This window comes from Gouania willdenowi, chromosome 14 (genome assembly GCF_900634775.1).
Source record: "Gouania willdenowi chromosome 14, fGouWil2.1, whole genome shotgun sequence".
Lineage (NCBI taxonomy): Eukaryota > Metazoa > Chordata > Actinopteri > Blenniiformes > Gobiesocidae > Gouania > Gouania willdenowi.
In genome coordinates, this window is record NC_041057.1 from 1,950,861 (window position 1) to 1,977,254 (window position 26,394).

At 36.6% G+C, this 26,394-nt stretch overlaps 2 protein-coding genes across 2 annotated transcripts; both read left to right on the forward strand.

The window, feature by feature from the left end:
- The first annotated feature begins 1,718 nt into the window (after window positions 1-1,718).
- grk1b (G protein-coupled receptor kinase 1 b) lies at window positions 1,719-7,135 on the forward strand. Its single transcript, XM_028466707.1, has 7 exons — window positions 1,719-2,421; window positions 4,207-4,334; window positions 4,400-4,557; window positions 5,497-5,580; window positions 5,690-5,814; window positions 5,881-6,082; window positions 6,852-7,135. The coding sequence occupies exons 1-7, from the start codon at window positions 1,723-1,725 to the stop codon at window positions 7,133-7,135; spliced, it is 1,680 nt and encodes a 559-aa protein (XP_028322508.1). The 5' UTR covers window positions 1,719-1,722.
- Window positions 7,136-19,577: 12,442 nt separating this feature from the next.
- Window positions 19,578-25,242, forward strand: LOC114475870 (claudin-15-like). Its single transcript, XM_028467030.1, has 5 exons — window positions 19,578-19,794; window positions 20,930-21,094; window positions 23,215-23,296; window positions 24,945-25,055; window positions 25,143-25,242. Exons 1-5 carry the CDS (start codon window positions 19,578-19,580, stop codon window positions 25,240-25,242), a joined length of 675 nt encoding a protein of 224 aa, XP_028322831.1.
- Window positions 25,243-26,394: the final 1,152 nt, after the last annotated feature.

Consider the following 26,394-nt stretch of genomic DNA (forward strand, 5'->3'; position numbering starts at 1 on the left):
AAAAAAAGAACTTAATGTCCCAATATTAACGTTTTACGTTCATATTTACGTGGAAAATAAAGGGTTTGTTACACGTTAATTTTTCATATTCCAAAATGACTGATGTTAGACCTATTGTTATTTTAATTAATTATGCACAATATTATTCACAGAAGGGGGATTGGAGACATTGGAACACAGACAGTCAAATTATTCACAAACTTAATCCAAACCCACAAACACTACATCAAAATACACAAAAGAACAAAAAAAACACAAAATGACTCTCTAAACACACAAAATTATCACAAAAATACACAAAATGACACCAATAGCATATAATATGACTCAAAAATACACACACTTACTCCAATATCACACAATATAACAGACAAACACACAAAATGGTAATAAAAAATGCACAAAATGACTTCAAAACACACAAAACGACAATAAAAACATGACCGAAATATACATAAAATGACTTAAAAAACAGACAAAGCTACAAAAAATGCACAAAAAGATTCCAAGGACACAAAATACTTAAAAAAAAACACTAAAATAAGTTCAACGACCAGGGAATGAACTATGCCTCATATCTAGAAAATTATATCTGGATTAATCTCTGCTAGCAGGATTCAACTAACCAAACATTCCCTGTCAGAGAGACGCTGTCCTACGAAGGTCGATAACAACACGTACATTAGTTAAAATCACTACTCCTCTGCTATGAACGGATCAGGCTGATATTTGGTAGCTATAATCTATGGATGTGGACGCATCAATGCTCTGAGTCCGATTTTAGATTTGGGACCTCGAAAGAAAAAAAAAAAAAAAAGTCAATTTCTCATTTATTTGCGAGTCAAATATTACGACGGTTGTTGGTACCAAATCATTGGCACATACCAATATATAAATGGGGCCCATTACCCTGTACGTGTCATGAGGGCCCCATTTTTTCTAATGACTACTTCTCCGTTAGTTCTTGTGAGATCAGAATGCAGTTTGGTATAAATACTCTATGGATGAATATGATGAGACGCTCGGAGCCTTTTTTGAAACGGGGCCCACCCCCCGTTTTCCAAAGTTATGGGAACATAGTTGTGTGATATATCATATCAAAGGTATTTCAACGTAGATTACAAATCTGCCTCGCACAATTCGATTAGGGCCCCGAGGGCCCACCCCCTTTTTTTCTGCAATTTCCATTAAAGTCGTTTTCTCATTTATTTGTGTATCAAATATTACAACAGTTGGTGGTACCGAATCATTGACACATACCAATATATGAATGGGGCTCATTACTCTGGGGGCCCCATTTCATTACTCGGTGGAACCGAGTCAGTTGACTGAATTCTCGGGAACGTGGTACGTGCAATTCGGCGCGAAGACGTTGCGAACTTATTTATTCTTTTGAATTAATTAATTTATTTTTCTTTTCCTTTCTTCTTTAAAAAAAGAAAAAACACTTAAATTTTATTTTCTATTTTCATTTTCTTTTATTCTTTCCATATTTATTTATTATTTCATACTATGTTTATTTTTTGTTTTTTAGTTTTTTAAATTAAAGAGTTTTTTTCTTCATTTTTCTTTTTCTTTTTTCCTTTCCAAAAAAGAAAAGAGAAAATAAAAAAGTTTATTTAAGATGATAGGAACACAAAGCATTGGGCGCTGATGTTCTTTCTTTGTGTTTCTTTTTTTTAAACTTTTTTTGTCTTTGTGTTTCCAGGTGAAGGTAGAACCATGGACATCGGAGGTTTGGAGACAGTCGTAGCAAACTCTGCGTACGTGTCGGCGCGCGGCAGCGTGGATGGAACGGCAGCAGCCGCCATGCGTGACAAGAAAATGCGCGCCAGGCTGAAACTGCCTCACATCAGAGATTGTGAGCACATGAAAACCTCCGTGGACTCCGCCTTTGACAGCATGTGTGTCAGACAGCCAATCGGCAAGCGGCTATTTCAGCAGTACCTGGAGAACGATGCCAAGCACAGGAGCGCTGGCGAGCTATGGAAGGACATCGCCGAGTACAACATCTGTCAAGAAACGAACCGTGCGCAGAAAGCCCAGAAAATGCTCAATAAATACTACGAGTCAGCGTCCAAAGACTTCTGCAAGTTCCTGGAGGAAAAAGCCATCGCTCGAGTCAAAGAAGACTTCAAGAACGTCCGCGGCGACCTGTTCAAAGAGAGCGAGCAGCAGCTGCTCAAACATCTGGAGAAGACAGCGCTGGACAGCTTTAAGAAGAGCATGTACTTCCTGCGCTACGTCCAGTTCAAGTGGCTGGAGAGTCAGCCGGTGGACGAGGAGTGGTTTATGGACTTTAGGGTGCTGGGTAAGGGAGGCTTTGGAGAGGTGTTCGCCTGCCAGGCCAAGGCCACGGGCAAGATGTACGCCAACAAGAAACTGGAGAAGAAGAGGCTGAAGAAACGCAAAGGCTACGAGGTAAAGCCCCGCCTCCTTTAACGCTGCCGGCCACCATCACCATGACGAAAGTTTAGTTCTCACGCATCAAGGACCTATAAAGTAGTAAAATAAGTAAATTAAGTCAGCTGATAAAGCCTGTGTGCATCGAGCGCTTTCAGACCGATAAATTAGCTCGAGAACTTAGCAGCGACCACGCTGTATCAATTCACTAATGCACTCTGAACGTACGTATAGCATTTAGCATAGCACGGTTATGTCCAAAGGCAGCATAGAGAGCTGCCTTTGGACATAACTTCCCTCTTAGGGAACTGACTGAGCATGTGCAAACACATAAAAACACGCTATGGGAACAGAGGCAGAGCAGCAATGTGATTTTGGGAGAGGGTGTGGCCTCCTCCTGCCTTACAGCGGAGCAAGAGTGTGCAGCGTCTCTGCCATACCAGGAAATAGTGGTTTAGTCATTTGGTCTATGAAATGCACAAAATGCTGACACTTTCAAACTTATAGTTACTGTAAGCTATCGGAAATTGAAAAATAAATCATTTATAGCTATATTATAAAACAAATAATCAAAATATCAATTCACCATTGGGTAGTCACTGCCTACCTTGCCTACCCTGACTGCACGTCACTGGCTAACAGAGATTAATCCAGGATATAATTATCTAGTTCAGGCCCCAACAGATGAAGTTTATCTTCCACTAAACACTAGATCAAAGTGTGTATTTATATACAAACAAATGTCAAAGGCAAGATTCTCTTGACTCCACAAACAGTCATGTGACTTTAACACGCATTGCATTGTGGGATTGTGAATCTCATGGAATATTCAATGCACAATAGAATGTTTTTGTTTAATTACATCTAAAGTATTTCACAAGCCAAACATATACCTTAGTCCATGGAAGACGCCATTACATTATGGAGGGAATCCACATCAGTATTCTGATTCTGGATCAGTTAAAAAAATAAGAAAAATCTATCCCTCATCATTTCTAAACACGCATATCACGGTTCGTAATTGACCGATTATTATGATTGAATTTGTCTTACTGATCGGATCCAGATTGACCCTCAGGTGGTAGAGGGTCGTCTTCTGATCGAGAGGTTGGGGGTTTGATCCCAGTACTATATAAATCAAGTCCATTTACCATTTACCGTTTTAAAAAAAATATTCTTTTCATATTTCCAGAGCGTGTGAGCCTAGAACCAATACATATCTGTGACTAATCATTAGTGATGTGAACAGTCTATGTTCATAGCTCTAAGCTGATCACATTACAGGGAGCTGAGACATATGCTAAGTAGTTTACTGAAGACCCAAACATGTTCCAGACCCAAACACACACTGACTTTGTGACTATTTAGAGGAGCTGACATGTCCACCAGATAGGATGTATAGCAGATCTATTTCTATAGTCTGAGAGTGGGTGGAGCTTATTACTATATCATATTTACCTTTCTATGTGATGGAGTTCCTGAGATATTGGAAGATGAACATGGAAGAACAATAAGGACACACCCCCCTCAATAAATTCTCCATAAATTGCTATTGGTAAGTTTACAGAAGTACACGTACGTAGCATCTTAGGGTTAGGGTTAGGGTATAACCATATATCTCAACAATTTTTAGGGTTAGGTTTAGGTTAAGGTTTAGTCTTAGTCACATGACCTATAACTGACCAAATGGGGCGATGCGTACAGCTAGAATGTCGGTATATTGATACGCAACCGTACCAAAAACCAAATATGACGTTTGTTTGATCTTGTGTTTTAGATAAAGTGTGTTTGGATTGTTCTCAGGGGGCGATCGTGGAGAAACGCATCCTGGCCAAAGTTCACAGTCGCTTCATTGTGACGCTGGCGTACGCCTTCCAGACCAAAACCGACCTCTGCCTGGTGATGACCATCATGAACGGAGGAGATCTCAGGTGTTTGAAGCAGCTGTGGGTGTTTTTAAAAAACGCCTCCATGACGTGTTCGCTTTCTAACACAGGTTCCACATGTACGACGTGGACGAGAAAAACCCCGGTTTTAACGAGAAGCGAGCGGCGTTCTACACGGCTCAGATCATCTGTGGTCTAGAACATCTCCATCAGCACCGCATCATCTACAGAGATCTGAAACCTGAGAACGTTCTGCTGGACGACGCCGGTCAGAACCTTCCTCATCTACGTCTAACTACAGTTTGATTCTATCAGCTATTATCACAGGGGGCGGGGCCACAAACGTGATTGTATCATGGTCAACATTCATGTTAGCATTAGAATAACAACCAATCAGAGCATTAATACAGGACACTACAAAGAGTTTGCTGTGTTTATGGGGCACTTTTGTTAGTTTTTGTGTTGTGTATTCTTTTGTTTTGTGTAATTTTGTTGCCATTTTGTATAATACCATCTAATTTCATGTATTTTTGCAGTCATTTTGCGTGTTTTTGTCGTCCTTTTGTGTATCTGTCTCTAACTGTATATCTTTTTGGAGTGTTTTTGTGTATTTTTCTGTCATTTTATGAATTTTTAAAAATGTTTGTGTATCTTTCATTGCATATATTTTGAAGTCATTTTGTTTATTTTTGTTGTCCTTGTCTTTTTCTTTTATGATTTTTTTTAAAGTTGCATATTTTTTGTCATCTCTTGTTTTTGTGTGGTTTTTGTTGTCCTTTTGTGTATTTTGCTTGTATTTTATGTGTTTTTGGAGTTGATTTATCATTTTCTGGAGTCATTTTGTGTATTTTTTTATGTTGAGTAATTTACATGTTTTTGTTATTCTTTTGTGTTTTTGGTTATCTTCCTCTCATATGTCTTTTTTAGTTGCTTGTGTTTTTTTTGTCATCTTGTGTTTTTTGAGTGGTTTTGTGTATTTTTGTCATCCTTTTTCTGTGACTTTGTGTGTTTTGGAGTCATTTTGCTCGTTAACTTTACATAGGACGAGGGCCGCTTGTGAAGGTATGAATGAAGCCAGATGTGGAGCTAAGGACTGCTGTTGTGCAGACTGGCAGCAGATGTAGCTTTCCTCCATCACGCTGGACAGTGGACTGAGTTGTTTTCATGCTTACTGTACATTTTCATTTAAGATGGTTTCTTCTCTCAGGACACGTCCGTCTGTCAGATTTAGGTCTTGCTGCTGAACTTCCACCTGGAAAAGACAAAACCACCGGATACGCTGGAACTCCAGGTGAGTGAGAGACTCCCACATATACAACAAGAATCAATCAATCAATCAATCAATCAATCCTCCACCATGTTTTTTTAATGGTTTGATTCCCCTTTGTGTTTGAACACAGGTTTTATGGCCCCAGAGCTGCTGCAGAAGAAGGAATATGACTACTCAGTGGATTACTTTACTCTGGGAGTAACTCTGTACGAGATGATCGCTGCCAAAGGGCCTTTCCGCGTACGAGGAGAAACGGTAAAGTGCACAAAAACGTTAAAAAAACTTTGTCTAATGTGACGTAAAAATTTTTTTCTTTCTCAGGTTGCGAATGACGAGGTCGCACGCAGGATCATCAATGATCCGGCTTCCTACACCCCAGTGTTCAGCAAGGAATGCAAAGACCTGTGTGAAGGTCTGATGGCCAAAGATCCAGAGAAACGACAAGGTTTTAAAAACAACGAGTGCACAGAGTTAAAAAACCAGCCTTTCTTTAAAGAGATCAACTGGGGACGACTGGAAGCAGGTGATTCACACACTCCCTGCTCCACTTTCAATAAAAAAATATAGTGACTGTATCTAATCAGAAGGTCACATGGTCAACATTCATGTCAGCATTAGAATAATGACCAGCAATCACAGCATTAACACAGGAAACAATAGTTTGTGTGTTTTCTAGTTCTCGTTTTGTGGGTTTTCTTGTCATTTACGTGTACTTTTCAAGTCATTTTGTATGTTTTGCTGTTATTTTGTGTCTTTGTTTTCATTTTGTGTCCCTTTGGAGTCATTACGTAAATTTTCTTTTTAATTTTGTGTATTTTTGTCACTGTTTTGTATGCTTTCTTTTTGGATATTTTTTCTGTCATGTTGTATATGGTTTTTTGGATTAATTTGTTGCCTTTTTGGAGTCATTTTGTATGTATTTATTATAATTTTTGGCATTTTTGAAGTCTTTTTGTGTATTTTTCTTGTTGTTTTATATGTTTCGAGTCATTTTGTGTATTTTTGGATTTGTTTCGTGTGTATTTGTTCTCATTTTGTGTGTCTTTGGAGTCATTATGTATAATTTCTTCTTCTTTTTTGGGTCATTCAATGAATATTTGTTGCCTTTGTGTAATGCATATTGTGTGTATTTTTGTTGTCTTTTTTTTTAGATTTTTGTACATTTTGCTGTTTGTGTGTTTGTGTTGTTCTGCATTTTTCTTTCATTTTGTGTGATTACTCTATAGGTCTCACTTTAAAAGCAGCCTAATGTCTGACATTTACTTTTCTTGTTTCTGATGATTCATCCATAGGTATAATGACTCCACCGTTTATCCCTGATCCTAAAATGGTCTACGCTAAAGATATTGACGATGTCGGCGCCTTCAGCACTATCAAAGGTATCGTCCTCGACAACAAGGACAGCGAGTTCTACATGGATTTTGCATCCGGCAACATCCCCATCCCGTGGCAGGATGAGATGATTGAGACGGGCGTGTTTGGAGAGCTCAACCTGTGGGGAGAGAACGGGAAGCTGCCCAACGACCTGGACCCCAGTTATGTGGAGGCCAAAGGTGGAGGGTGTGTCCTGCTTTAAGTCACGCTACATGGTCATGTCCAACATGTAAATCAATAATCATAAAGGATTTAAAATGTGTTGTAAAGAGTAAACACGGACTTTCCAGATGGAATAATAATGTATATTGTACGTGTGATGTCTTTATTATTAGCGCATGACACTGATTATCATAGTTAGAGGCAGTAGTTTACAGCAAACTAATAAAAAAGTTCAAGCATGCATGTGTTTGTGTGTGAGGTCCTAAAAAAGCAAGGAGCAACGGGAGGCCCGGGGCCACAGGTGGACAGCATTTTAGCAGCAACACACAAAATATACAAAACAACAGAAATGCACAAAGAAAACTCCAGAAAACACACAAAACTGCAACAAAATCAAACAAAATGATTCCAAAAACACACAGATCAGCAACAAAATTACAGAGAACAATTCAGAAAATAGCAGGAAATAAAACATGAACAAAAAAAACTAAATTATCAAGAATAACTCCAAAAATTCCTAAAATCTACAAAACAACAAAAATGCACAAAGCGACTCCAGAAAAACACACAAAACTGTAACAAACATACATAAAGTCACTTCAAAAACACAGAAAACAGTAACAAAAATACACAAAATAACATAAAAATATACAAGAATGCCAAAAATGATTCAAAACACACACAAAACTGCAGCAATATTACACAGCGTCTCCAAAAAACCCACAAAATGACCAAAAAAATGGACACAACTCTTTCCTATCAAAGTAAAACTCTCACTATTCACTAAGCAGGTTTAAACATCAGGATGTCTGCACAGAAAACGTGTTACTTTAAATCTACTCTGCATCAAAGTGATGAAACATTCTAAAAACTGAAACAAAGAAACGTCTCAGCATCACAAAAAGATTTACTAATCACACATTTAAAGAGTTCAGTCACAGCTTTTAATCAAATACTGAAGCTTTACTTTCACCGAAACTATAACACACTGAACCATTCAAACCTGAACAAATAGCACATTATTTGTACAGGATTTGCTGAGTGCACAAAACTCAATATGAATTATGAAACGAAATTTAACCAGCATTAAAAAAAAATCCTGAAAGTCATTCAGTGAAAGTGGGAGACTTTTTTAAATAGATATTATAATAATTGCATCATCAAATGTAATTATTAAAACAAACTAATTGGATCAAATATCTAGTTGTAATAATACATTCATATATTTTAATTTATGATTCAGGCATGAGCAACAGGCAGCACAAAGAGAAGACACTATACACACACAAAGTGACAAAAACATACACAAAATGATGAGAAAATTACTCTAATAACATAAAATCAATTTAAAAAAAAAAAAAAACACAAAATGACTCCTGACACACAAAATTACAGAAAAAATATACAAAAGACAAAAAAAAAAAAAACATACACAAAAATACTCCAATAACAATAAAAATAAAATCAAAAAAATATTCATGACACACAAACAACTTGAAAAATATACAAAATGACTCTAAAAAGCACACAAGATTAAACAAAATAACAAAATACAAGACGATTCCAATAACATAACTTACGTCGGAAATACATAAAATTACTCCATTAACGTAAAATACATAAAAACAACAACAAAATGACTGACACAATAATTAACAATAAAATAAAAATTACCTTTACATTGGAATTTTACAAAAAATGCAATGGTGGATATATACCCCCCACTATTATGTACACAGTTTTAGAGATATATTCATTATTATTATTTCTTTTATAAGTTAATCTCATAATGTCCTGTGTGACAGGACTGACTTTATGGATTTTGTTGATGCAGAAAAAGTTCAGTTTTGGGTTATTTAATGAAGTTTTGATAAGCATTCCTCTTTTAAATTATGATGATGATTTTAATGTTAATGTTATTTTAAACTATCATTGTTAAATTCAGCCAGAGACATAATATAATAATAACCTTATTCATTACACTATGACTGATAATTCATATAGTCCGTCTGGGTTTAAGCGCTTTTTTACGCGCCTGCAGTTACGCATTTCTCTTCTACGGATATTCTCCGGTTTCAGGCTGTGGACACGCCCACCGCACGTACGGAGCCAAAAAGCGCGAGTGAATAAAGGCGGGCTGAAGGAAAGGAAGCGGTGATGTCATTTTTTTTTTGGGCTGTCTAGAAATTACGGAACATGGAGTTTTCCTAACGCTTGTAAATGTCATTGAAATCCGTGAAAATGATAAATGTTCACTTTTAATTCGAAACGCCTTCATTGATAAACAATATAAAAGGTTGATTTGATCAGATCATTGATCAGATTATTGCAGTGTGACTGAGTCACCATTAAAATCTCTCTTCTTGATCATCATCACTGTAAAGTGTGACAGATGCTGGAGATATGAGGAAATAACGTGGCCACGCCCACATTTCAGGGCTGCTCCACTTCTTGGACGTACGTGGGAGAATAGAGCCCATAATGTTTTACTACGGCATGCGTTAAATACATACTTTAAGTAATAAAGGCAATAAAAAGGAACAATACCTCTGTCTTATAAGCCTGACGGGTGGCTATTTTAACTGTCATTACTCAGCATTTTATGATGCTAGCACCAAAACTATTAGCTTGCTAGCTAAGGATTTTAGAAACCTTTTAGGACATGTTTTGGATTTCAAACTATTAACATTTTTTCTGGGATACTTTAGCGTGACAGGGAATGACTCTTTAGCCCGTCCTCCTGAAAAAAACATTTATGAAAAGGTAAAAATCATACAAAGAAATGACAGAACTTACCCATAAATCAGTGTTAGCATCCCCTTGGTCACATGGTGTTCCTTCCTCTGAGACAGACTCTTAAAGGCGTATTACACACTTTTTAGGTAGCGCGACAGGACTGACCGAAAACATGGGGACAGTTGTAAAATAATACTTTTTTGTTAAACATTTGTAGAATTTAATGTATTTAATTAATAACTGTGAATGATAACAACATAATGTTGATTTAAATTGTTTGTTTTTTTAGCTGAGGACATTTTCCAGAATTTGTAATTTTCAAAAGTGTTTTTCATGAAAAGAAAAAAAGTATGAGAAAATGACGAATTTCATAATAATTTATAGAACAACTCACAGAAACCAACCATGCAGTCATTTTGTGTCAATTTTGGATTATATAAGTTTTAATCACTGTAACATTGTCTGGACAGATAGTGTACACAAAACAAACACAAAAATACACAAAATGACTCCAAAAAAAAATGAAATAACAGAAAATACACAAAAAGCAAAAAAAATAATAATACAAATAAATTACACAAAATAATTTCACACACACACAATTAAATTTCAGAATCCAATGTGATGTGGTTTCTGTGATAATTAAAGCTAAAAATGAAATAAAGTATTCATTCATCAGATCAAACTGAATATTTACAGTAAGACTATTGAATTATCACAGAATTGGTCAAAAAAAAAACCCTCTCTTTTCTTATTTGTCATCTTTTTAATTATTTTATGAAATCACTTCCATGTGCATTAGTCTCTAAACATTCTTTTAATCACTTTAGTAAAATCTCTGTGAAGCACTTTGGACTACAGTTGAATTTGTAAGAAAAGTGCTGAATAAATAAAGTTTGATTGATTGATTGACACGACAGCAGCTCAGGTGTGCTGTGGGCGGGGCCTAACCTGAAGTGATGGTGGGGTCAACGCGGACACGCTGCCATAGAACAAGCTGAAGGAATCAAACATTAACATATGGGCAGTAACTGTAAATACACTTTGAACTGCTTCTGATCGTTGTCTGGAAACACAGCGTTTGATCATTTGATAAGAAACTGAGAATAAATGACGTGTAGGACTGAGAAATAGCAAAAATTAATAATTCCAGAAAGTACTTTGTCTTTTTTTTTACTATGTTATGGTTTCTTTTATTCAAACTTTCTAAAAATAAAATTTAATTTGATCTGACTGATTGATAACACTTTATTAATCCCTGAGGGGAAATTCAGCTTCAGCTACATTCCGACCATGAAACATGAACAGACAATCACATATAACATGGGGGGACGGGAACGGGAGAACTGTGGAGTAGCCAGCAGCAGGGCGGCGCTCCGTTTTCTTAGATGAGAAATATGGACCAATGGGTAAGAAGAAGGGTTAAAAAAAAAAGACCAAAAACAAACTAGGTCCTTGTAGAGAGGGGCAGAGTTTTGGATCATGAAAAAACTCCTCGGCAAACATTGCGACAAAAAACAACAAACACAACATGCAATTCAATACAACAGCACGTTAGCATCAGGAGGATGGGTCTATAGAATGGGTAGTTCACAGGTCAGCCACAGGGTGACGCTGCCCTTACAGCGTGTCGTCTCCTGCTGCCATCAGCAAGGAGGGAGAAGGGGTTGGGACCGGAGGAGACGGTGAAAAAAAACGGGTTTTGTGTGAAAGTGGGGAAGTGATCATGTGAGCGTAGAGATGCCCTCGAGAGTTCGTTAGCCGAGACGAAGATCCCAGGTGTTCACGAGAAAGTGAGGGAAAGGTCACAGCGTCGAATCAACATACCATCCATGGAAGAGTGTGGAGAAAAAAAGAGACCCTGACAACAAGCTGTTCATCTCATGAAGATGAGTTGTTGTCAGACGGGCTATTCACAACATTGACTACCAGCCCTTTTGTTCCTGGTAATTCATATCCAATAATGTGGCCATTTCCCTTTAGACAAACTCTCCACTCCTCCTTAAAAGTTCACCACGGTGGATTCCATCTGAGAGTTCTGAGAGCTCGGTCCCTTCCATCAATGACTAGCGGTTTTCCAATAATGCTGCCAACGTAATCCAAATTTTGCAATAAATCGGGAAAATGTTCCAGTTCCAAACAGCAGAAGACCTGTTATAATTCCACTCTGGTGGACATCTTCCACTTCCTTCCATTGCCCGTCCTCCTTGTTGAGAAATTTGACCAATGGCGTTGAGAGACCAGCTGATCAATTCCATGATTTAGAACTAAGATGGGGATGCAGATAGAGGCTCCTTTTAGATTAAAACAAGACAAAAAGCAGCAAGCTTTCTCCTCTGAGAGCATGTTTTGACTGTCAACTGCCAGTCTTCTTCAGAGGCGTCTGCTGATTGCTTTGATGTTATTAATAATAATGAACTATGTATGTGTAGGCCATAGAACTGTACAGTGTCCGTCTGAGGTATGTATTCATATAGAGGGATCTATGGCTATGCCAATGCATTGTTGTATTGTTTAGCTTGATTGATTGATAGCATTTGGAGGCTGTGGTGGGATGGAGCCAGGTTTGGGATTAGTGGGATTATATGTGAGGTCTATTTTTCCAGACACGCAACAGAATCCTTTCCTCTTTCCATACATAGGCATTGCAGTGTACGCATGTAGGACACTCAGACAGTGAGGTGATGCTCAGTGTGTGAGTTAAATCCCCATAAAGCTCCTCTTTGAAAAAGTCTGTGTCATCACACCGAGCAAGGTTGCAATTGTTTATGCATGCTTGTTCTACACGTGCACGTCGCATTTCCTGATGGCACAGGGCATCTCTTGCCTGTAGCTCCTCCTGCTGCGCGGCGTCTTGTCACTCGTGCACAGTGTTTGGAATAACGGCGTTTGTTTTTCAGTAAGTCTAACTAATTACTTTTTACGCCGCTATCGTCACTGAACGTTAAATGTGGTGCGTTACATGCATTGATTGAATAAACTGTTACCCGAAAGCATCCCTGGCTTCTTACTCAGCTGTAGTGAGGAGGAGGGTTAAAAACAAGGTGAGCGAATATGATTGGCTAAGGCAACGTGCCAGCACACACACACACACACACACACACACACACACACACGCACACACACACACACACACACACACACACACACACACTACAGATTGGATGAAGCAGCAGAGGTGGTGAGCGTGTTGTCATTTTTAAGGTGACGATACAAACACTACTTTATATTAATTATGGTCAAAGACAAGAACGTACATGTGAAGTGTTCATTATATCCAACAACTCTAATTTAATGAAGCGCCTCACAACGACACACGCATCTAAAAAATCTGAATTCTTTGACTTTTTTTTTTATAACAGTAACGCAAATAGTTACTTTCCTTGGTAATGAGTTACTTTTATTATAGAGTAATTTAGTTACTGACTGAGTAACTATAACTAATTATTTTTTTAAAGTAACGTTCCCAACACTGCTCGTGCAGCGTAGCTGGCCAGGTGGGCATTTCGGACTTCAGATGACTCAGCATCACGTGCATTGCCTCATGTTTTCGCTCTTTCTCTGCATGTCAAGTTTTTGGCAAAAGTGATTTATAGAATAGTAGCTATAGTTGTAGTTGTAGTAGTAATAGTAGTGCCGTTCGGTTTAACCCACGTTTATCATGACATTGTCAGAAGATTCTGATGACATCACTGTTGATGACATCATCAGTTTTCTAAAACAATGCGGGCCAGAGCCAATCACTGGAGAGCCCACCTCCACACTTCACCCATTTTGGAACATTGGAATATTAGAACATCGGTTCTACCTCTTCAGCAATGATGTCATCAGTCCTACCTCTACAGTGATGATGTCATCCCTATGTTCCAATGATCCCCATTTTCCAATGATGTCATCCCTATGTTCCAATGTTGTTATCCAATCACTGGAGAGCCCACCCCCATGCCCTCTCAGATCTGTCCGAATTACTCCAAAATAACGGATGCACACACTCGGGGTATTTGGAAGTCGTTGACAAAGTTTCAGGTCGATCAGATACCACGCCGAGGAGATATTCACTCCACAAACACACACACACACACAGACACTCCTTGCTTTTATAGATAGATTGGAAATGACAGTTTTTATAGAATTGTCATGCCAATTACAATTACAAAGTCAATTACCTGAAACCAATTACAATTAAATTATGATTAGAAAGAAAACACATTTTTCCAATTATGATTACAATTATAACTACAATATTTGCATTTCCTGAAGACAACGCAAATGAGAGAACACTCCATTGACCCAGTATTAACATTAGCTAGCAATAGCGTTAACATCAGCTAGCATTAGCATCAACCTAACATTAATATTACCATTAGCCTAACATTGACATTAGCTAGCATTAACAATAGCTAGTGTTAGCATTAACATTTACTGGCATTAGCATTAGCCTAGCATTAAAATTTACACATTTCCAATGCAAAAAAACCTGCAAAAAATGGCTTGATATTTAAAAAAGCAATGAACCTATCACTAAAATGTGGTATTGAGAGCAGCTAGACAGATATACTGTACGTACTACTTTTGAGAAAATTAGGACTCTGGGTTGAATATTTTGGAAGTTATGACGGTTTGTTTGGAAATACTTTTAGGTATAAATTAAACCTGCTCCACTATAACTTTACTGTAAAAATGGCATCTGAGTTGAAAAAACAGTTAAAGACAGAGAAAAGTTGAAGACTACAGTTGAAAGTCATCAAACAGATGAATATTTTGATGGTTTTAATGGTTGAAATCTGTTGAAGAATTGTCGTACAGCTGAAGTTAAAATTTGATGTCGTTAAATCTTAAAAACGCTGAGATTCCCAATGGAAATGAACGGGGACATTTTTTAATAAAAGAACATTATTAATAAAAACTGTAAAAGTTACAAATCAGAAAAGTACATGTTTTGATAATCATCCAATCAACCAATAACAACAAACTAATTACATCATAATTGTAATTAATTAGTAATTACTTGATTACAACCCTGGCGTGGAGCTCTGATCACTGTTTGTTTCTATACGTTTCCTCTGCACCTATAGGGTGACGTCATCTATCACAGCAGGTGTGTGTGTGTGTGTGTGTGTGTGTGTGTGTGTGTGTGTGTGATGGTTGGTGACTTTAAAGCACTGTATTATGTCAACACAGCGTTTGTTTCAACAGAGCAGACATCATTGTTCCATACGTACGTCTGTGGGTTTTTAAAGAAAAATCACTTTTTAAACACTCCAACACTCCTTTGGTTAACGGCGTTAATGCTTAACCAGATGTTGAAAAGACAGCTTTAGCGTGTGCACAGCCTCATAATCACTCATTCACATGGAGTGTTTGCTTTAGAGGGACTTGAAATAACCTCACTATTAATATGACGGGCTACCAAATCCTCCAAAAAAAAGGTGATGCAACACGATGATGGGAACGCTCACAGAAAAACCATCAAATATCTCTCTATACGTCACATTTCATCCTTTTTTACATTCATCTGTGACATATTTTGATGGATTTGATGGACTTTGGTCAGATTGCACAGATCACATCAGGACACGTCCTACTTTGTCGTAATAAAAATGATTTTTACAGGTGATTGTCTACGTCTGCTCTGCCAATCAAAAGAAAGGGGAAAAAAATGTATATATGGTCCCATGATGCCATCTCTTTTTGGGCGGGAATAGCGGACTATACTGTAGCTCATCCAAGATGTTCATCAGACTCAGAAAGGACAAATAGAGCTACACACACACACATCAGTATTATCATTTTTTATCATTCTTCTAGATTTGTAGATATTCAGTAATAGATAGAAGATGAAGGATCTCCTGCAGATGGTGGCACTTTTCCTGGGCTTCGGGAGCTGGATTCTGATTTTCGTGTCGCTCCAGGACCAGTACTGGAAGGAGTCCACCCAGGACGGGAGCGTCATCGTCACCTCCACCATCTACGAGAACCTGTGGATGTCCTGCGCCAGCGACTCCACGGGAATCTACAACTGTCGAGACTTCCCGTCGCTGTTCGCTCTCCCAGGTCAGTGAACGCACCACCACCACCACCACCAGCAGCAGCACCAGCAGGAGAACAGGAGCAGGAGGAGAACAGGTCTGACACTCCATTTCACACACATTTCTGATTTTCTCGGTGTGGATTTGTGATGATTCAGCAGAATGTCAGTGCTGACTTTGCATTTTTTGACTGGATTTTTGCAAGTTAAAGTTTATTTGACTGAACTAATGAATTAACATTTCATCAAACTCAATGATTTTTGGATTCAAACAAAGAAAATAAGGTGAATATTTTTATGAAAACCATTATAAAGATATTTACAAAAAAGAAAAACTTTAAACATATATATATATATATATATATATATATATTACATATCATTTCTAAAACGAACGCAATGTTGGGTAAATATTGGTTTTAAAGCCGTTAAAACTATTAAAGGTAAAGTGCATTTAATACATGTTTGATCACATTTCATTAATTACGATTACACATGATGGTGAAAATAGTTAAATTAAATAAGATAAATAAATAAAATATAAATTTGAAGAAGAATTCAACTTTTAACTTCACACATTCTTTTGGATTCATTTGACAAATTCCAATTTTGATCAATTTTCATTAATAATAATTACACAGGAAGTTAAAAAAGTTAAAATTAATTAATTAATTATATCATTAATTAATTGATTAATATCAGGAAAAAGAAGAATTCAACTTTTAACTTGACACATTTGGATTTATTTGACTTGTTCAATTGTGTGAAACAAATTTAGATTTCATTAATTATAATTAGGGTTTTAAAAACTGTTACAATAAAAGAATAAATACAATTATAAGAAAAATAATAAGAAAATTCAAGCCACTCTTTATGGAGACATTAACCATTAAATGTGGATTACATCACATTTTAAAGTGCACTTAATACGTTTGATCATGTTTTACTAATTACAATTACACATGATGTTAAAAACTGTTGACAATAAATAAATACATAAAATTATAATAATAACTCTTGCAAAAATGTGGAATCTTTTGGATTTGTTTGAGTTGTTCCAGTGTGTGGAACAAATTCAGATTAAATGTGATTAATATAAATATACTGTAGTTACATTTTGCAGCTTGCATCAATATTATCTAATTATTCATAATTAATAAATTTAATTAAAAAAACTTAATGTTTAATCATTTCTAACACTAATGCGATGTTGGGTAAATATTGGTTTTAAAGCCGTTAAAAGCATTAAAGGTGGAATACGTCACATCTTAATAAATGTTTGATCATGTTTCAATGATTACGATTACACAGGATGTTACAAATTATTAAATAAATGAATACAATTATAATAATAGGAAGAATTCAACTTTTAACTATTGGAAAAATGTGGATTTCTGACAAATTGTTTTTTGGATTTGTTTGATTTGTTCCATTGTGTGAAACAAATTCTGATTTGTTCATGTTTTATTAATTACAATTACACAAAATGTTAAAAACTGTTACAATAAATAAATAAATGAAATAATAATTATAATAATCATAAGTGAAAGTAAAGCCAATCTTTGTGCAGACAATGTGGATTACATCACATTATAATGTGTACATAATAAATGTTTGATCATGTTTCATTAATTAAGATTATACACAAAATGTTAAAAACTGTTAAAATAAATAAATATACATGGATAAAATTGGAAAAAGAAGAATATTTCAACTTTAACTCTTGCAAAAAAGTGGATTTTTGACATATTGTTTAACTTCAGATTTGATAATGTTCCATTAATTAGAATAACACAGGATGTTAAAATTAACTATTAAAATAATAAATAAATAAAATAATACTAATATGAAAAATAACACAAAAAAAAGTTTAACTCTTGCTAAAATGTGGAATTTTTAAATTCAGATTAAGTGTGATTTACATTTTCCAGCTTGCATCAATATTAATTATTTACTCACAATTAATGGATAAATATTTCAGCAAAACTGAATTAATTTATGAAATAAAAAATAATAAGACTGTGCTTCTGGATTTATTTAATGAAACATTGAACTATGTTTTTCAGGCATAAAAAAACAAACGACACTAATGAAACATATCTAATTATTTCTAATACAAAGGCAATGTTGGTTATAAGTGTTTTAAAGTCACATTTCTATAGGCGTCGACCATTAAATATAGATTACATCACATCTCATAATGTACTAATAAATGTTTGATCATTAATTACATTACACAGAATAATAAAAACCATAAAAAATAATCACGATTCAATAAATAAATAAATAATTGAAACTTAAACTTTTGTAAAAAAATGTGTTAATATTATTGACAGAAATATTATTTAATGCTTCATAAATCACACAATGATGATGTAAAGCTGCGTTAATTTGAACCTTTAAAATATAGTTTATTTAATAAAAACTGGTGCTCAGATAGAGTGGGTGAGGTTGAAGGTTCAATCCCAGGCTGAGAGTCCTTGAGCAAAGACACTTAATTGTGTCGTTGGGCGTGTGACGCTGGAACTAGGATATTTTCAAAATAAAACCCCAGGGAAAATAATAATCCGTACGATTTGTTAAACTTTCTTCTTTCTTCACCAAATGGTCCAGGGACCAATAGTGGTCCATCCAGGGACAAATAGTGGTCCAGGGACCAATAGTGGTCCATCCAGGGACAAATAGTGGTCCAGGGACCAATAGTGGTCCATCCAGGGACAAATAGTGGTCCAGGGACCAATAGTGGTCCATCCAGGGACAAATAGTGGTCCAGGGACCAATAGTGGTCCATCCAGGGACTAATGGTGGCCCAGGGACCAGCAGTGATTCGGGGCAAAGTAGTGGTCCAGGGACCAGTAATGGTCCAGGGACCAGTAATGGTCCAGGGACAAATAGCGGTCCAGGGACCAGGAGTGGCCCATCCAGGGACCAGTAATGGTCCAGGGACAAATAGCGGTCCAGGGACCAGCAGTGGCCCATCCAGGGACCAGTAATGGTCCAGGGACAAATAGCGGTCCATCCAGGGACAAATAGCAGTCCAGGGACCAGCAGTGGCCCATCCAGGGACCAGTAATGGTCCAGGGACAAATAGCGGTCCAGGGACCAGCAGTGGCCCATCCAGGGACCAGTAATGGTCCAGGGACAAATAGCGGTCCAGGGACCAGTAATGGTCCAGGGACAAATAGCGGTCCAGGGACCAGTAATGGTCCAGGGACAGATAGTAGTCCAGGGACAGATAGCGGTCAAGGTCTCAAACGTGTTTGATTTATTGCGTGGAGAACAAAGCGAGTGCGATGAAGCGGTAATTATTCTCGTGTGCTGTCGGTAAAACAAACATCTTATCAGAGTGGTTTGTGGGTCAGTGGGTTTCTCTGCCTCCTTTACTCTTAATCCCTAAAAAAATGCTTTCTCATCTCTGGGAGGAGGACCAATCACGGAGCTGAAGCTGGAGCGTTGTTGACCAATCGTGTGACAGACGGTGATCCATGAGTCAGACCTGGACTAAAGATGAAGGCTGGACGTGGAGAGTTAGGCAAACATTTGGAGCCTTTGAAAAGAATCAAAAGGAGTGAGAACAACAGAGAACGTTGACTCATTAATCATTGATAAGTGTTTGTGTGGATCTGAACCCAGAAGTCGTTGGACTGGGTGGTCACCTGTTACTTGTGGGAAGCTAAAGCTTGAAGGGTTAACACTTGGAGAAGTCAGCACTGGAATAATGAACGCTATCGTGGAAGCCTTCGCCTTCTTCCTGGGCTTTCTGGCCTGGCTCATGGTGGGCATCGCTCTGCCCAACCGCTACTGGAGGGAGTCCACGGTGGACGGCAACGTCATCACCACCTCCACCATCTACGAGAACCTGTGGATGTCCTGTGCCACCGACTCCACGGGGGTCCACAACTGCAGAGACTTCCCCTCCCTGCTCGCGCTCAGCGGTAGGTGACCAGAACAGAACCGACGCCGAGAACCGATGATCCTGAGTCTGACGGAACGCGAGAAAAAAACTGCTTTTAGGGAATTAGAGGCGTTTAAAAGCCAGCGTATAGTTCTTCTTCACTTCAGATCTAAAATGTTTGTGTTTAAAGTTTTAAGATGATTGTGAACCTGTGACGATAATAACACGTGTAATAAACACGTTTTTCAACATGAGGCTCAGCTTTGGTTTAGCTGTAGCTTCCATCTGTTGACAGGGTGTGGTCCAAACCTCGTTGTTGTTTTGTGTCTTTTTCTGTTATTGTGGTGTTTTTTTTGGAGTCATTTTGTTATTATTGTTTCTGGTTTGTTGTTATGTGTGTTTGAGTCATTTACATTTTTTTGACGTTTTGCGTAATTTATTGTCACATTGTGAATGTGTGTTGTTTTGTGTCTTTTTGTGTATTTTGTTGTCATAGTTGTTTCGAGTGTTTTTGGAGTAATTTTATGACATTTTTGGACGTTTTGCATAATATACTGTCATATTGTGTATTTTGGTTGTTGTTTTGTATATTTCTCTACTGTTTTTTTAGTCATTTTTTTTTTTTAGAGTCATTTTGTATGTTTTTGGAGTGTTGTTGCTGTTATGCTTAAAATTGTGTGTCTGTGTAGTCATCTTGTGTGTTTTCAGGGTCATTTTTTTGTGTTTGACGTTTTTTTGTTGAATATTCTTATTTTTACATCACTAACGTTGTTTCCAGTTCTCAGTTCAGGATCTTTTAACAATCAGAAATATAATAATACTTGGATATTGTTTGTTTTTCACAACCAAAAAGACGACGTGCTGTATATGTTAGGGGCGGGACTATATATGTTAGGGGCGGGACGATAAGATAGATGACAATGGACTTGCGATAACGATACGATACTTAACTGTTTAACTCAATGGAAATTTAAAAACAATAAACAATCGACGAATACATCTTGTGACGCTTTATCATCGTCATATCTTGCCGTACGATATATTGTTCCACCTTTAATACATGGACCTTTTTTTTTAGCACGCAGGCTTCTTTTCTTGCTAACGTGCGCTAACGTGTTATTTGGATTGTTCCGTTGCGTTCTCTCTGATTTCTTGTGTTTTCCGTGTGTTCACAGGTTACATTCAAGCCTCTCGAGCGCTGATGATCGCCTCCATCGTGTTCGGGACGTTCGGCCTGGTGGCCGCGCTCATAGGAATGCAGTGCTCGAAAATAGGAGGAGAAAACTACGTCCTGAAGGGGCGTGTCGCAGCCATCGGGGGATTTCTCTTTCTAATGCAAGGTAGGAAAAGACGTCGGACTAATAATAGAATTAACACAGGAAACAACAAAGGATTTCTGTGTATTTTTTTGTTCTTTTGTATGTTTTCCTGTTATTTTTGTAGTCGTCTTGTGTGTTTTGAGTAATTTTGTGTATTTTTGCAGTCATATTGTATATTTTTATGTTATATTTGTGTGTTTGAGTCATTGTGTACATTTTTGTGTTTATCGTTTCTCATTTTATTCATTTTATGCCGTTTAGCATAATTTATTGTCTTTTTGTCGTTGTTTCATATATTCTTCTGCTATTTTTCTCATCGTACTGTGTATTTTTGTCATATATTGTATATTTGATTTGAATATTATTTCTCATTTTGTGCATGTTTGTCATTTTTTTGACATAATATATTTCTCTGTCATGTATGTGTGTTTTGGACATTTTTTGGTCATTGTCATCTTTGTTGTTTTTGTACATTCTTTCTGATTTTGTGTATGTTTGAGTTTTGTTTTTTGCTGTTTCGTATAATGCAGTCTTATTTTGTGAATTTTTGTTGTTTTGTATATAAATCTGCTATTTTTTGTCATAACGTGCGTTTAGAGTAATTTTGTGCATTTTGTAGTCATATCGTATGCCATTCTGTTATTTTATTTGTATAATATTTCTTATTTTGTATATGTTTGTCATTTTTGGTCTCATTTAGTTTATTTTTTGCATAATGTATCATCATTTTGTGCATTTTTGTTATCACATTGTGAGATTTTCTGTAATTTGTGTTTTTGTACTCATTTTTTGTTTAGTTTTTTTAGTAATTGTGTGTATTTTTGTTTAATTCTACATTATTTTTTCATTTTGTTTATCTTTTTTGTGTAATTTATTGACTATTCGTGTATTTTCCTGTAAATGTGTATGTTTTTTATAGTCATTTTGTGTATTTGGAGGCCCCTCAGTCATAGTCTTTATATTTGTCTAAAGTTATTATAAATGAGCCTTTCTGACATTTGGTAATTGTAATATTCTGTTTTTATTTAAATAAGTCTTCATAATCTTCTCTGGGGTGTTGATAATGTTAAAGTGCAGAAGACAAGCTATCAGTGAACGCTTTGGTAGAACAAAAGTGTGTCCTCACACACCCGTAGATAAGACGTGAAAGTTTCAAATGTTCTCTTTGTTTAACTGCTTTTGTGTAGAAAGTATGAACCTATAAACACACCTTGTATGATAACACGTATAGAAGGGAGTGTGTGAGCGCAGAATAAAGGCTGCACACACACACACATTTATCATGTTCAACAATCCTACTACAATTTAAAATAGAAACCCTTCTATTCACGGTACGACCTGTTTAACATGTGACTGTATCTGATCTGAGGGTCACGAGTCGTCATTTACTGTAACTTTGCATGTTTTTCTGACTCATTGTGTGTATTTTGTTGTCTTTTTGTATAGTTTTTGTCATTTTGTGTGTTTTGTTATCCTTGTGCGTTTTTCAATAATTTTGTATGTTTCCTGGAATCATTTTGTGTGTTTTTTACGTTATTTTGTATGTTTTGGAGTCGTATTGTATTCTGTTTGTGTTCTTTTAGTTATTTTATGTGGTTTGGGAGTCATTCTGTGTAATTTTTTAGTTTAGTGTATTTTTGTCATTGTGTTATTTTATATATAATACAATAGACGGCAGCACAAAATTAGATGTGTATGTTTTTGTATATTTTCCTGTCATTCTGTGGTTATTTTGTGTATTGTCGTCATTTTGTATATTTCAAATCTATTTTTTGTAATTGTGTATTTTTCAATAATTTCGTATGTTTTCTGGAGTCATTTTGTGTAATTTTTTAATGTTACTTTGTATGTTTTTGGAGTCGTGTTGTATTTTGTTTGTGTTTTTTGAGTTGCTTTGTGTGTTAAATATATTTTTTTCATTCTGTAAGTTTATTTTATATATAATACAATACGGGCTGCAAAACATTTTTATGTTTGATTTATTGTTATTTTGGGATATTTTTCTCTGATCTTGTGTATTCATGGAGTGATTTGTCATTTTGTGTATTTCTGTTGTCATATTGTGTATTTTCCACTATTTTGTGTTTCCGTCACTTTTGAATGCTTGTAGTCATTTTGTGCGTTTACTTTTTGTGGTGCAGGGATTTGCACAATGATCGCCGTGTCTTGGTACGCTGCCAACATCACACAGGAGTTCTTTAACGAACTTTATGCAGGAACAAAGTAAGTCATTATATTTATGCTATATGAATAATTCAGTTTAACCCTCAGGGCACCTTTAAAAAAGTTACAGTCTGAGCTTAGGTACTAAAACCCTTCATAAAACTGTCAGAAATATATCATATATAAACAACTCCAGATCTAACCATAAAGATAAAGTTTTCATTATATTTCTTTATGTTTTTATGCCCTTTCTGTGATAAAAACACTTTTTTTTTTCAATGAGAAAAAGACAAAATATGCATTTTTTTAAGGTACCCATCATAAAAGTGTCTAATAAATGTCATATATAAATATTTTTTCCCACTTTTTTCACGTCAGATCTTTTCAACAACTCCAGACCTAACAATAAATAAGAAGTTTTTCATTATATGTTTATACATTTTATATTCTTATGCCCTTTCTGTCATAGAAAAACAACTTTTTATTTTCAATGAGAAAAACACAAAACAAGATGGAAAATGAAATATTTGGTATGAAGTTATTACAGACTTGAGTCGGTCAATAATTGATACGAACATTGATTTTGAGGCATTATTACTTTTAGATCTATGAGCATTTTCAAAATAAAAAAACTCCACTATCTGACCATAGGTATCACAACGGTAAATACACACACCTAAACACACACACACACAAAACATATTCTCAACCACATCCACACCACTGCTTTATGTGTATCCCAACACATCATGACCATTTATATGCTTTTAAGATTTTTTTATTACCATGCATTTTGCAAGGTAAGAATAACTGTCCTGTAATAAAACTCTGCTGACCCTGATGGCTGGGGGGGAGGGGGGGGGGGGGGGTCATCCCACCTAAAACCTGTTTTCCTTTTATTTTGAAGGTAGAGGCTTAGATTTATTAGATATTTTTGCAAAAACCATTTTTACATGTCAGGATACCAGTGTATCTAAAATATGTGGTTCTAATGGGACTCAATGGGACCAAATGGGTCCTGAACACAGAGTGTGTCGGTACAGTTTAAATCTCCTGTTCTCACAATCAGAATCAACTTTATTGTCATTGCACATTTTACAGAGCAACAAAGCAACAAAATTTCATTTCAGTTTCATCTCGTCCAAGAAAACATGAAAAGACAATCACGTAACACTTAGAACATGGGAGGACAGGAGTGGGAGGACTGTGGGTCGCAACAAGGGCGGCGCCCCGTATTTAGATGAAAAAAATGGGATAACGACAGGAGGAGAGGTGAGGTGAGGTGAGGTGAGGGGAAAAGGCAGGTTTTAAACTGAGGTCCCTATTGGGGAGGATAGTGTAAAACTAGAAAAAAAAGAAAGCGGCCAACGATGACGTGTGACGACCTTGAATGGATCAGTTCAGAAACAAAAGTTCCAGGTGGCGGTGGGGGAGGGGAGCCGGGAGGAGGGGGAGGGGGGGGGGCGGAGCCGCTGTCTGCAGAGACTTCCTGGTCATAAGATGAGACAGCTGTGCATAACTGGCTATGGGAGGCTTGGTCCATTTCTAACAGCCTGGTGTTAATAAGGCCTTCTATACATGTAATAAAAGTGATGATGGAATTAAGAACAGGACAATAAAAGAAGGAACACGTATGGTCCCCAAAGGGGCCCCGAGGCTTACAAAGTACACACCCTTTACACACCGTGTGGTGTGTTTTGTGTTGCAGGTATGAGATTGGGGAGGGTTTGTACATCGGCTGGGCTTCAGCCACCCTGGCCATCTGTGGAGGTTCATGTCTGCTGTGTGCGTGCAAGGTCAAACGCTCTGACGACAAGATGTGAGTGTTGCTTTAATTACAAAAATAAAAAACGGGAAATGTTGGAGGGAAAACTTTAAAGTGAAACGTGTGTAATTTGTGCTGCAGAACGTATCCGTACCAGCCCACCTCCAGAGGTCACATGATCTCCACCGTGGTGACTTCTCAGTCCGCACCGAGCAACTACGGACGGAACGCGTACGTCTGACAACCTGAGGAAACCACGGTCGCAAATACGTGCTTTACATTAAACCATGAAACACAATCCGTACAGTGAACATTAAATCGTTGCTTCACTGTGAAAAGTTACTGCATTATTTACACAATATTTCAATATTGCTCTTGATTGATCACACACTGTCTGATCTTTACTGTACTTTTGGATTGAACCACATAGTGCAGAGATTATTTCATCGAAGGGCCCCAATATCAACATTAATGTCAGCATTTAGAACAACCTGAGCATTATTAACACAGGAAAGAACAAAGAGTTTTTATAGTCATTTTGTGTATTTCTGTTGTCCTTCTGTGTATTTTTCCTGTAAAATATATGTTTTTTTTGGAGTCATATTGTGTATTTGTGTTGTCATTTTGTAACTTTTCTGTATTTCTGTTCTTGTTTTACTTGTTTGTTCATACTGTGGGTTTGTGGAGTCATTTTTGGTGTTTTTCTTGTCTTTTTGTGTACTTTTGTTTTCATTTTCTGTAAATTTGTCTATTATCGTGAGTCATTTTGTGTATTTTTGTTGTTGTCTTGTGTTATTTGGTGTCATTTTGTGTACTACTGTTAATTTTTTATAGTAGTTTTGTGTGTTTTTGGAGTATTTTCTCTATTTTTCTTGTCTTTTACTGTATTTTCCTGCAATGTTATAATTCTTTGTATTGTTTTTATGTATTCTTGCTTTTGTTTTGTGTATTTTTCTGTCATTTTGTACATATAATTTAGGGGCCGCATACAATTAGACCGAGGGCCATCTGTGGCCCCCGGGCCACCAGTTGCTTATGTCTGACATAGACATAATGCATTGAATAATGTAAAAGTATATTCTCAATCATCAGATGTTTCATTAAATGCTTGTTTCAACTGCGATTGTTTCCAATTTTCAGCTTCATGTAACTTATTCATAATCAATAACTAATGATTGTATTCATTACTTTGATGTATTAAAACAGACGTATTATATATTGTTTACTCTGCTTCTTATACATCAGACATAGAGCACTTTTATCACAGGAGGCGGGGCCACAAACGTGATCAGAGCTGAGAGTCACATGATTAGAATAACGACCAATCAGAGCATGAACACAGGAAACTACAAAGACATCTGTCATTAATCTAGATTTTTGTCTCATTTTGTGC